Consider the following 12,228-nt stretch of genomic DNA (forward strand, 5'->3'; position numbering starts at 1 on the left):
CACCTCCAGCCCTGACCCTCAGCTCCGAGCCCAGCCCCTCTGAGCTAGACACCCCCCTGCCCGGGTGTGTGTGGGGGGCCGACCTCACAGCCCCGCGCGCGCGCACTCCCCTCTGACCTCCCAGATGAGGTCAGGCTCCCCCCGAGCCCCGGCAGGGGGCGAACCCAGCAGCCGCGCTTCTGACCGTCAGGGCGGTCGGAGCTTGGCGCGCAGGGCTGTGAGGTTGGGCCCCCCCCGGGCAGGGGGTGAACCCGGAAGCCCCCCTCACCCACCGCTTGCCTGTGGGCCGCACCGTGGGCCCACGGGCCGCATGTTGAGCAGGCCTGATTTAAGGTATGCTCTTGTAAGGTATCATTACAAAGCTTATAATCTACTGAGTGTGTTCATCCTATTTGTATGAATGTATCATTCTTGTATCTATATCTAGAAATATGAAGTATTACTCTGAGGTTCTATTGTAATTATGCAAAGTGTGGGCCATTAAGGGTGGCTTAGAATCTTGATGGCTCCCAATAACTAGGCCAATTGATTGTAAATGGCTCTGTTTACTTGTAAGCCTTCCTGTATACTGTGCCAGCCAGTGAGTAATGAAGTCTCACAGGATAAACATGTCACATGATACTGGAATCCATCTTAAACCTGATGCTTTTCCATTTAGAAGGAAGGGTGAAAACCCAGAGAGAGACAAAGGATGCCTGCCTTATGCCAAAGATATAAAAGGGGGTGGAACAGAACAAAGGGTGGTCCCAGTCGTAAAAAATCCTCTGCTTTTCACCTAAGATGCCTGCTGGGTAATGTTTATTTGAGGTGTCCCCACAAGGCCCCGCAATACTCTACAAGTTTCTGGCCCAGATACGTTTTTCCACCCATATGATGCATGTGTTATCTGCTCTCTAGGAGGAAGCAGAGCTGATCATTTCCTAGGAATGTATTTTGACATCTGTGTGTATTTTTGCAAATTGTAAGGGTCAGAATTCAGGTGGGAGAGCAGTGAGCTGGGAGGACAATGGTGAGTGATGAAGGCGTCATTGGCATTTGGCCCGGAATCCTTCCCAGACTCCTTTGTGTTTCAGGATGTATAACTGTTGTAAAGCTGAAAACCAGTGTGCGGGTGTTTGCTGAACTCCACTGAAACACACTGTGATGTTATCTGATTAAAATATGATCATATAGATCATTGTTGCAACCACTGCAACAAATCTTGTACAAAATGTGGGATGTAAGATGGCTATGAAAAGGTTATGATTTGCTGGTTATGATTATGCTATCTGTATGCATGTATCATTTTTGTATTTGAAGTTATGAATATTGGCTCTATACCTGGATTTTAAATGTTTGCTCCTGGGGTAGAGCCCACAAGGTAGTTGACCAGCACATCTTGGAGGGACTATTCAAACTGAGTGGTCCATCAAAATACCATTTAACTGACAATGAACCATGAGAGATGCCTATTACGCTTAATGGAATTTCCTGCTGTGACTAGGCAAAATGCATGGACATGTGACTTGTCCATGTGACTCCAACCACCATCTTGTTACTGTACTTTTCCACAGTAAGAACAATGGGATTCTCTCCACATGGCAGAAGCTATAAAAGGGACTGGAAACACCTCCATTTTGCCTCTTTCCTGCCCAAAACTCTGGACTATACTAATGGGAGCATTATAACCAATGGACTGAGGACCTTCCAATGATTTGGAAGCAACCAGAGGCTTGCTATAAGCCAGCAGTTTATTCCATCACTTCTACAAGCCTGAACCAAGAACTTTGTCATTACTGGATGTAATTGATTCTTTTAAATTCCTTTAACCAATTTAAACTCTCACCTTTCTTTCTTTCTATGCTTAAATCTTTAGATTTTAGATACTAAAGGACTGGCATCAGCGTGATTTTTGGGTAAGATCTGAGTTATATATTGACCTGGGTATGTGGCTGGTCCTTTGGGATCAGGAGAACCTTCTATTTGATGATACTGGTTGTAAAAAAACACTCACCTTTAAATTCAGAGTTTTTGGTGGTGATATAAGAACTGGAATGCCTAAGGAAACTGCTTTTACGACTTCTTGTTAGCCAGTGTGGTGAAACAGTTTACTTTTGCTGCTGGTTTGGTATATCCTATGGGAGGGATTAGCCACCAGTCTTGGGGTGTATCTGCCCTATTTCTCAGCAGTTTGTCCTGAATTTGGGATCCTCAGTTGTGGCCCACAAAGGCATGGTTGCACACACTTGTAACCTTAGCGCCTTAGAGCTCAAAACACATCACAGATGGCGCAGGATCATTATCCTCTGAGGTTGCATGGTCCTGGTGCCAGGGCACTGCCCTGGGAGTCAAGATGTGGTCTCTATTCTCTTCCAATGACCTGCTCTAGGGCCTTGGGAGAGTCACAACTTCTCTGGACCTCAGTTTCCCCATGTGTGAAATGGAAATACTGATCATTGTGATGCTGGCAGACCAGGTGCCAGCTCATACCAAAGCTCCAGGCCAATTCATGTGTGTATTAGTGTAGATCAGGGGTCTCAAAGTCCCAGCCCGCGGGCCATCTGCGACCCGAGAACCACCCCAATGTGGCCTGCAGGGCTCCAGCATCCCAAGCACCCCTGTGGCCAATGGGAAGCTGCGGGGGCGGTGCCTGGGGGAAGCAGCGCATGGAGGCCCCCCGGCCCACCCCGCCTTGGAGCCCCAGGTAAGAGCCACACACCCTGACCCCCTCCCAGAGCCTGCACCCCCTCCCCCTTCCCACACCCCCAGCCCTCAAACTCCCTCCCAGAGTCTGCACCCCCTCCTGCCCCCAAACTCCCTCCCAGAGCCCAACCTCTCACCCCTTCTGCACCCAAACTCCCTCCCAGAGCCTGCACCCTAATCCCCTACCTCAGACCTCCTCCCCCACCCAAACTCCCTCCCAGAGCCTTAGGCATGTGGGGGCAGAGTTTGGGGGAGCAGAATTTTGGGGGGCGGGTTCTGGGCGGCATGAGTGACATTATTGGCCCGCTGGGAGGATTTGAGGACTGGCCCTGGCCCTAAGGTAAATTGAGTTTGAGACCCCTGCTGTAGATTAAAGCAGTTGTTAATTGTATCAGAGTGTATTTGGTGTTTAAGCTTCATGAAAACTAATGGGATGTTACATGCATTTTCACTTATCTGTATCCTGTTATGATGTAATAAACATTTACATTGTGTGTACCCCGGTAACTAAATAACCAATCAAATGAGCAAGAAGCCTTGTGGAATGCAAATGAAGAACTTTAGCAGGGAAGTGCTAATTCTTGCGCGTTTGAAGGCAAGTGGTCATTGTGTGCGATGATCAGAGATCGAAGACTCTAAATGCGTTCCTATCTCTCCACCAATCAAAGAAAAAGCCCACGCGGGTGGTGACCCGTCAGCTTGTTTTCTGGGAGAAGAAGCTATAAGTATGGACTCAGGGAAAGCTCCTGGATCTCTGGACTCCTTGGACTCTTACAGGGAAGGCTACTCTGTGGTATGGGGCCTTGCCCATTATTCCTGGACAGCTGCACAGAGTGCTCAGAGCAGACGCCTAGTGCTCAGCAAAGGCCCACGGCGGGCTGCAGAGATGCCGTCTACACGCTGCGCGTGCAGCTGAAGCTTAGCCAAACCACGGCCTCGCCTAGGATTTCATGCTGCATCGCTGCCCTGCTTCCCAGCGAGCCAGACACCGTGCTGAGGCCTCATTGGGTGGGGTTTCAGCGTCTGGACGGACAAAAACACCACAGCACGGGGGCAGTGAACCAGTGACAGCGGGGGAGAGGGGCCTGTTTTCCAAATTAGCTCACCCTCTCTATGATCTACAGCCCTTCTCTCTCCACTTCAGCGCCACAGGACTCCGCCAACACGGAGAGCTGGGAGCCGTGCTCTCCCTTGGTCCAAGCCCCCATGGAGAACAGCCACGCTGGTGCTCGACCACACAGGCAGGGGCGCAAGCACCGCTTTCCAGACACAGGTTCGGGTTCAGCAGATTTTATCGCTAGGAGACACAAGCAGCGCCACAGACAGCACAAGACACGGACTGCACCGAGAACACCGGGACACAGCTACAGCCACGGTGACTACCCCATAGCGTGCATTGGACATGGTGGCTCACGAGGAGCATTGGCAAGGGCCGGGAAGGGCGCTGAGCGCCTCGGCCGTGCTAGGAGCCTGCACTGGAGAGCAACAGAAGCCAAGCACTCGTGCGAAACAACGTCTTCTGGGTGCTGACTGCTCAGCACAGAGCTGGGCTGGGCTGGCGCCCAGCGCCCAGAGAAGACTCCCGCTGCCAGGAAGAAATGCAATTTAGCAAGTGTCCCAACAGAGGAGGCGAGTGGGAACATGCAGGTGACACACGTCTGCCAGGTTGGGAAGAACAGAAGGGGACTTTATTGGGTGCCTAGGCAATGGCGAGAGAAAGCCACTGGGAAGCGCCTGCGGAGACCTGACTCTCATCCCTGGTCCCTTCCAGTTCATTGCGGGTGACACTAACACCTTTGGCCATGTGAGTGAACCATGAAGAATTCATTAGACACTGAAGACATTAAGTAACAGGAACAAAATCCGAGTGTGAGCTAAAGGATCTGCCCCGCGCGGACTGGATGTGAGCACGCTCCTCCCCCAGACACCAGCCTCCTGGGCCGATCTCTTCAGACGGGATGAGCCCACCGGGAAAGCCTTACAGGGGCCTGGCTTGGGCCCAGACCCTGAAGGATCTTTAGACACCTACGTCCCTCTGAAACCAATAGGAGTTAGGCACCTCAGTACCTTTGAGGGTCTGTCCACAGAGCTTGCTGAGAATCAGGCTCCTGTAAGGTGGCTCTAGCCAGGCACCCAAACCACTGATCACTGAACCATCGGTAGGCCTGGGACCCTGTAGCCCAGACCCAGCAGGGGAGAGGCAGATCACAGACCCGCTCTGCAGGCCGGGTGGGAGACAGGAGTGTCAACTAATCTTGGAGGCTGGTTGAAATCCCCAGAAGGCAGGAGATCCTGGGAGTCACGCTAGCCAGCGTGCCAGCACAAGCACCTGGTACCCCCTGTCCTGGCACCGGGGACTGGGGTTCAGCTAACACTGTGTGGAAAGGCAATAGAGACACAGGGGATGGGGCACTACAGCGTCCCTGCAGCTGGGGGGCGGTGCTAGAACCCCTTGTCGATGCTGAGGGTGCGCCGGGTGACGTGCTCCATCTTGCCAGAGATGTACTCAGTCAGGCTGATCTGGTAGTTGGCCAACATCTTCAGCATCAGGCGCAGATTGAGCCACCATTGTTCCTGCGGCAGCCTGTGCCTGCGGGGGAGAGGGACAGAGATCAGCCCTGCACCAAGCTGGCTTGCAGCAGTGAAGGGTCTAGCCCAGAGACTCGTGCTCCCGGCAGATGGACAAATCCCCCCCATCCGGCGTTTCCAGCCCGCGAGACGTGCTTTCCCCGCAGCAGAACAGATGGCTTTGCAAAGGGAAACTGGCTCTGTCTTGGAAACCCCAGTAACCCCAGGCTTTGAAATGCACCAGGAGCCCGGCGGGTGGAACGCAGGTTTTCTGAGGGAGTCAGACGGGGGAGATCAAACCAGGCTGAAAGGGAAAATGAGTTCTGCTCTTGAGCTGTGGCGTCGCCCAGCCAGTTCTGTCCGAGATGCTGGGAACACTGCCATCCTGGCCCATGACTGCGTCAGGCCAACTCCAGTCCCTGCCGCCAGCGCGTGACAGGCGCATCGCTGCTGGCTTGGCTGGCAGTGGCTCCGGCTCCCAAGCAGGCTGGCGCACTGGGAGAAGGGAACCCCCCTCGCTCCCACCCTGGTACTCACTCAAAATCGGTGACTTTCTTGAGCTCCGTCACGGGGCTGAAGGCCACCGTCTTCTTCCTGAGCCCGATCACGCAGGCTGAGTCTGCCGAGTTGGCGAAGACGCGCCCTGTGGGACCACAGGCGGGGCGTTAGAAGCAACATGGACATAGCCACGCAGGGTCCCCCACCTCCCCTGCAGAGCGCTGACTAACCAGCAACACACCCCAGCCTCAGCAAGGGGCTTCCGGAATGCAGGGGCCGGCTTGCTGCACCATCAGCTGGGGCTACCTCGTAACGAGCCACTCCAGGCCAGGACTGACTGAGCTGTGGGGCCTCTGCTCCCCTTTCACCTCTAGAGGCTATTTCTGCAGGCCATGGCTGGGGCAGGTTGGGAAATTGCACGGACACTTCCCCATGCTGAGTGTGTCCCGCGGATCACCAGGGCTGGTGGGGCCAGAGTTACCAGCCTGCCTCAGCCGCTGGACACTCGCCCGGGGGCTGGGGGGCGGTGCAGAGAAGCCTGCCCGATGGACCCCAGGGGCTCAGCGTCAATGCCTTGGGAGGCAGAGCATTCTCTGAGCCCAGGGCAAGCAGTGCATCCTCGCCCACGTTCCCCGTGCCAGACAAGGCCTCCCCTTGCCGTGACGCTCGACCTACCCTTGCGATAAGCCTCCTGCAGCTTCTCCGACATCCACAGCATGGCCTTCACCCCCAGCTTGGTGCCATAGTTACGGTCAAAGGGGGTCGGAGCTCCGCCCTGCAAACGGAGACGGGTGGCCCCACGGGGCACGGAATTAAGCCAGGAACAAAGGGAGCTTGTCGCACAGCTGCGGGGGGAGGCACTAGGTGGGGGTAGTGGCATCTACTCATCATTGTGTAACGCGGGAAGTGGGTGCCCTGGAAATGGCCACCCGCCTCTGGGCCCAACACAGAGCATACAGCCCAGGCAGCTGCAGCACGGCATGTGCTGTGCTTTCGGAGGGGTGGGGCCTGCAGAGCGACACTCAGACCGGCTAAGCACGGTGAGCGGAGGCCTCCGCACTGCCGTGAGCGCAGGAAGACAGTGAAAGCAAAGGGGTGGCAGGGCCTAGAGGTGACGAGGCCCCAGCCTCTCCTCCTGAGCTGAACGGGAGCCCATCTCTGGCCCTAGCCGCCTGCCCAGAGGGTTCCCAGCCCAGTCAGGGCGGCTGCCGCCTACCTGCTGGAGGTGTCCCAGGACGTTGATCCTGCAGTCGAAGATTCCTCTGCCCTCGGACGAGTACAGGTTGTAGAGGAACTCAGTGGTGTAATGTTCATGGCACTTCTCGTTGCTTGGGGGAAGGCAAAGGAGAGCGCATTAGCGGGGCTGCCTCCCGCGATTCAGCAGGCCATGGTGGGGGGCAGAGGATCCTACCCACAGCTTGTTGCGCCATGGGCAAAGCGGGGAGCTGCACAGTGCTTAGAACAATAACCTATGATCCCAAATCCCAGCACAACCTGGTTACCGCCACCTCCGGCCGGGCTGTCTCTGAAACCTTCTGCAGTTACCAAAGCTTGGCAGGTCAACAGCCCAGTGCAGGAAACTCCCCCTGCCCTGTGTGCCAAGCCCTGGCTCAGGGCCGAAGCCCTAGGCATTAGAGATGGAAGAGCCCAGCGAGATCTAGCTCTCCCTCGCCCTACCAGTTCAGGATTGCCCCGGCTGTGTGTTAGCCAGCTCTTTGTGGAGCCTTGCTTCAAACATCTCATGGGATGGGCCTGCCACCTCGGCCTAGCCAAAGAAATCGTCCTGCTAGGGAACTTTCCCTCCTGGAGGCTACATCTAATTCATCCCGTTCTTAGACAGCCCCCTGTGCACCACTCTGAGGGACTTCTCCCCAGGCTTCCACCCGCCAGGCACCAGAGCTGGTGAAACAGTCACTGCTCAGCTGTGCTAGATAGTGGTAGCTTCCCAGGGGTGGTCTCAGCCAGGCCGGAAGAGACCGTCCCCGCACTAGCCATACCGCACGGCACAGCCACGTCTCACTGGCTGACCCCTACCACCCGCAGGTCTCACCCCTTGCTCCTGCGGTCCCGTTTCCTCTCCCCCACTCACATGCTTTTTCCCTCACTGGTTCGTCCCAGTATTTCCTGCCTATGTTTCTAACCACTGGGGGCTTCACTAGGCTGATTCGGGTTAAAGCTGAACTGCCAGGTTTGGAAATAAAAGCGTTGAAGGCCGGAGGTCAGAGCTTCTTGTTGGCCCCCAAAGAGCTAAAGCTGTCGCAGCCCCCTAAAAACAGCTGGCGCTTGGGGTGCTGCTCTGTGATGGGGCTGACTCCCAGCCCCAAGCTCATGTCTTCAAACTGGTTCATTTCAACTCTTTGCGGTTCAACCTCAGCCGCACCCAAACCAATGTTCTCCACCCTTGCGTAGCGTGATGGCTTCCCTTGAGAGTCCCTCCCCGATTCCTGTGTGCACGTGTAGCCATTCAACGGGCAGCAGCCGGGCTGCCTGGAGGGTCAGGGCTGTGTCCTTCAGCCGGCACACTCCTGAACCCTCTACGCTCCAAACGTGCATCCCATGGGGTACTCTCCTCAGCAGCACGAAAAGGGTTAAAACTACTAACCCCTCCCCCCAAGCAGGATTTAAGCAGGGCCACCCCCTGTCCAGCTCTGCGTCAGCTCTCCAGCCTGGCGCTCAGGGGGTGCCGAGGGGGCCAGCCGGTGCCCCACGCAGTCTGGTTGCGGGCTGGAGCGTGGAAGCTGGGTTAGTTTCGCAGTGGTGGTGCAGCCTGCAGAGCTGCGTTGCCACAGAGAGAAGAGCCCTGGGCTGACTCACCGGAGCACCAGGCCCCTCTGAATGTCAGTCTTCATCTTCTCAGTCAAGTGCTCAACGTTGGCCTACAAGACAGACACGGGGCGTGCTAGTACAGCACTCAGCACCATCCCACCACCCAGCAACTGCCCGGCCAGGGGCTTCCTGCCCCAGAGAAGGCCCTTAGCCCCACTCTTGCCTTCTCTCCATTCAAACCTTCGGTGCAGGGCAACCCCAACCCAGAAACACCTTCATCCAATCAGCATCATTTCCTCCTTCCGGCAGGGTCCAAACAAGGGCTGCAATGTGCTCTCAGGCAGGGAGAGGAAGCTGATCCGATGGGGGCATCTCCTCTGTCCTGCGCTAGTGCAGCCATGAACAAACCTTGGCTGGCCCCTAGGTATTGCCTGGGGGAAGGGAGTTACCAGGGCTCATTCCGCTGCCTCCCTGGGTGAGTTGTACTGCCAGGGCCTCTGGCAAAACATTTTCTCACCTCCCTGATGGCCCAGGCTCTTGAGACCCTTCACCCTCTGCATCAGAGGGACCCAGGGAGCCTATGCTTGTACCAGGAGGTGATGCCATCCTCACGATGGGCGGTTACCACACCAGCCTCTGCCACGGGGCCTTTGTGAATCCAGCACTCAGATTCAGATCTGATGAGGCAATGAAAGGCAGCCATTCGTTTTCCTCTGCTACCTCATGGTCCTTGGGCCCAGGGATCCCTATCAGACCCTCCCAACCCCATGTCCAGCACCGTGCCCTTCCCCGTCACATCTACAGCTGATGTCCTCACCGAATTCCCACTGGCAACCCCCACGCTTAGATCTCCTCGGTCCAGCGAGTGTGGCAGAGATCACGGCTCTCTCTTCCCAGGAACCATCCTGCGCTCTCTCTCCTCCCTTTAATTAATGGTGCTGCAAAATAATTACACGTACTACGTCTGCCCCACGTACTATGTCTGCCCCAAACACACTAAGGGAACGCTGGAGCAAAGCCACCTGCTGCATGCTCTTCCTGTTCCTGTACATATCGTGTGGCCGCATCTCAGTCTGGCCCACGTCACGCCCACAGGGAAGGACACACTCTGCACAGAGCTGGGCGTATCTCCGCGGGAGCCAGAGAGCGAGCTCACCTTCAGGTCGTGAATGGTGAAAGGATCCTCATAGACGTAGGCGGCGTCCGCTCCCACGGCGATGCCGGTCACTGTCGACAGGTAGCCGCAGTAACCCCCCATGGTCTCCACGATGAAGACGCGGCGCTTGGTGCCAGAGGCTGACTGCTTAATGCGGTCACAGCTCTGTGCCCAGGAGAGAAGAGAGGGCTCGTTAGCACAGACGTCAGAATTGGAGCAAGTATGGGATCCCCACCCCTGGGTCATGGACAGCTGGCAAGGAAAACCAGCCGTGGGTCAGAGCCATGTCTGTTGTCATCCTGAGCAGACAGGCTCTCCTCCTCCAGCCTGGCAGCCGAGGATAGCTTGGCCCTTCACAACCCTTACAGCGCCCCTGAAACACTAGACCCAACTTGGATGCATGCCCCAGCAGGACAGGGCCCTTGACCCCCGCTTCCAGGCAGCACTCTGTCACTGACCGGCAGGTGTCTGCTCGGAATCAGAGCAGCTCTGGGGTCCAAGCCCTGTGCTGGGGAGGACCCCGCTATCTGGCAGCCCGTGGAGCATGGAGGGGCCCAGGCTGAGCAGGCAGAGGGAGGGGAAGTGCCCCTGGGTCCCCTCCCCTTACTGCGCGTAACCTGGTGACATAGGCCTGGGCCTGTCTGTGGTGGAACCTTTCTGGCCGACAGGGCCAGCATGGTTCCCAGGGCCAGGCCTCAGGCTGGCTCAGCAGAGTGATGAGCAGAGCGTCTAGCCAGCGCAGGGAGGGAAGACAAGGCCCCTCACAGCGATGGGAGGAGGAAGGGGCTGCTTTGGGGTGCAGGACGCTGTCGAGGCTGGCCCCAGCAGGAGCCTGGGCTGCAAGGGGTGGGTCTCTGTGCTCTATGTGGGGGGTGAGCGAGTGCTCCCCAGGCAGTGTGCAGAGGGGAGAGGGGGAGGATGGGGCTGTGTGGGTGACCCACGCTGGAAATGCAGGGGAGGGTGGGCAGCCAAATGGCACCGCCTCCTTCCCCACATTTCCCTGTTCAACAGGCTGCAGGTTTTTGTGCTGATGGCTCCTAGCTGCACTGTGGAATTTGTCAGGGGGTGGGCGAGAGCGCCTGGAGCAAGGGGCCTGGACGCTGGGACTCACCCTGCAGGGGGACGCCCCATGCACTGGACCACAGAGTCACGCTTGCTCCCTCTCTGGCCCAATGACGTTGGAAGCAGCAGCAGCCTAGCTGCAAACCTCAGGCTCTGCAGATCGCAGTGCTGGTCCCAGGGTTATCTAGGTAACTACAAGCTAGGCACTGCGAAGCTCAGCGTCATGGTGCCCAAGCCCCTTTGCGGATCGGGGCCTGCGATGGGAATGCATCTCCCAGCAGCGACACGTCTCCTGCTCACCTTTCAGGGAGCCTGTTGTCATGCCTCCCCCCGCCCCCCGACTTGCCTCACCTCCATGGCAGCATTGACGGCCGTGTCGCAGCCCAGGCTGAAGTCGGTCCCAGGCACGTTGTTACTGATGGTGGCCGGGATCACGCACATGATGATGCAGAGCTCCTCGTACTGCCCTCGTGCCTCGACCAGCTGCAGTACCCCCTCGTACGCCTGCAGGGGGCAGCACAAGTGAGACTATAACCCACCCCCAGGGCAAGGCCAGTTTGATGCTCCGTGAATTGACATGCTCACAAGGGTGCTGGGGGTTAGCAGAGACTCAGATCTCCTATCTACCCCCCAAAGTAGCAATGCACATACAGCAGCCACAGGAGCTCCCCAACTGGCTGCTTCAGCGTTCCGCAGGGTAAGGCCAACTACTAATCCCAGTGCTAACACCAGCTCTGTAGGCCTTTGGGAAGATCACTCAACATCCCTTCCTAAAATGTGGCTGCAGTGGCTTGGGGAATCTCTCAGTGTAGAACTGATTTTATGAACTCTCTGTATAACTATCCCTCAGCGTATATTGAATCAGCCATCTGCTAATGGGGTCTGTCACATTCCACCCAGACCTGGCTACAACAGGAACAATGAAGAGTCATTAACCTTCCATTCAGGGGGAAGCACCCTAGAACAAAGAGATGGCTGCAGCAGAGGAGACACCAGTTCCCCAGGATGGCTGCAGGAGGTGGGGTTGAAGCAATGGAAAATCCCCAGCAGAAATGAAGGAACAAAGACAAGGAGTGTTACGAGTTGCTGTTAAAAAGGAATATGGTCGCTGGGCGAAGAGGGACCTCCTGATGGCTGGAGAGCAACAAGGTAAAGGGAGCTTATTTCAGGAGTCAGAGGAAACTCCACATTCAGGAACAGAAGACTGAGCTAGAGGAGAGGGGTCCCAGAGTGGGGAGCTGGGACCCCAGAAGGCATGGACCAAAATCCAAGGAATGTTCAGAGTTGGGAGGACCCTGAGGGAGGGAGTGGCATACAGGACTTTCTTTGTTTGCCTACATCTGTGTATCTCTTGTGCTTTGTCTATCAGTAAAGTGCGATTGGTTTAGAAATTCTTCTGCAAAGTTTCCATGCAACTTGCTTCAATTGTCATGTGTCCCTGAAGGGTTAAACTTAAACCTGAGTGTCCATTGGGGTGGAGCTCTAGGGAGGGTGTC

General features: G+C 56.3%; 1 protein-coding gene across 2 annotated transcripts in view; it reads right to left on the reverse strand.

Moving 5' to 3' along the window:
- Positions 1-4,348: 4,348 nt before the first annotated feature.
- PFKL (phosphofructokinase, liver type) overlaps positions 4,349-12,228 on the reverse strand; it is a 38,719-nt gene continuing 30,839 nt past the window's right edge. For both annotated transcript variants that reach the window (XM_026660780.2, XM_026660779.2), the window contains exons 16-22: positions 11,084-11,236; positions 9,671-9,835; positions 8,563-8,624; positions 6,965-7,076; positions 6,424-6,523; positions 5,788-5,893; positions 4,349-5,272 (exon numbers count right to left, since the gene is read on the reverse strand). In XM_026660780.2, the coding sequence (XP_026516565.1) occupies positions 5,125-5,272; positions 5,788-5,893; positions 6,424-6,523; positions 6,965-7,076; positions 8,563-8,624; positions 9,671-9,835; positions 11,084-11,236 (846 nt within the window). In that variant the 3' untranslated portion in view covers positions 4,349-5,124. The remainder of the gene's footprint in view (positions 5,273-5,787; positions 5,894-6,423; positions 6,524-6,964; positions 7,077-8,562; positions 8,625-9,670; positions 9,836-11,083; positions 11,237-12,228) is intronic.

This window comes from Terrapene carolina, unplaced genomic scaffold, assembly GCF_002925995.2.
Source record: "Terrapene carolina triunguis isolate 2854851 unplaced genomic scaffold, T_m_triunguis-2.0 Scaffold837, whole genome shotgun sequence".
Taxonomy (NCBI): domain Eukaryota; kingdom Metazoa; phylum Chordata; order Testudines; family Emydidae; genus Terrapene; species Terrapene triunguis.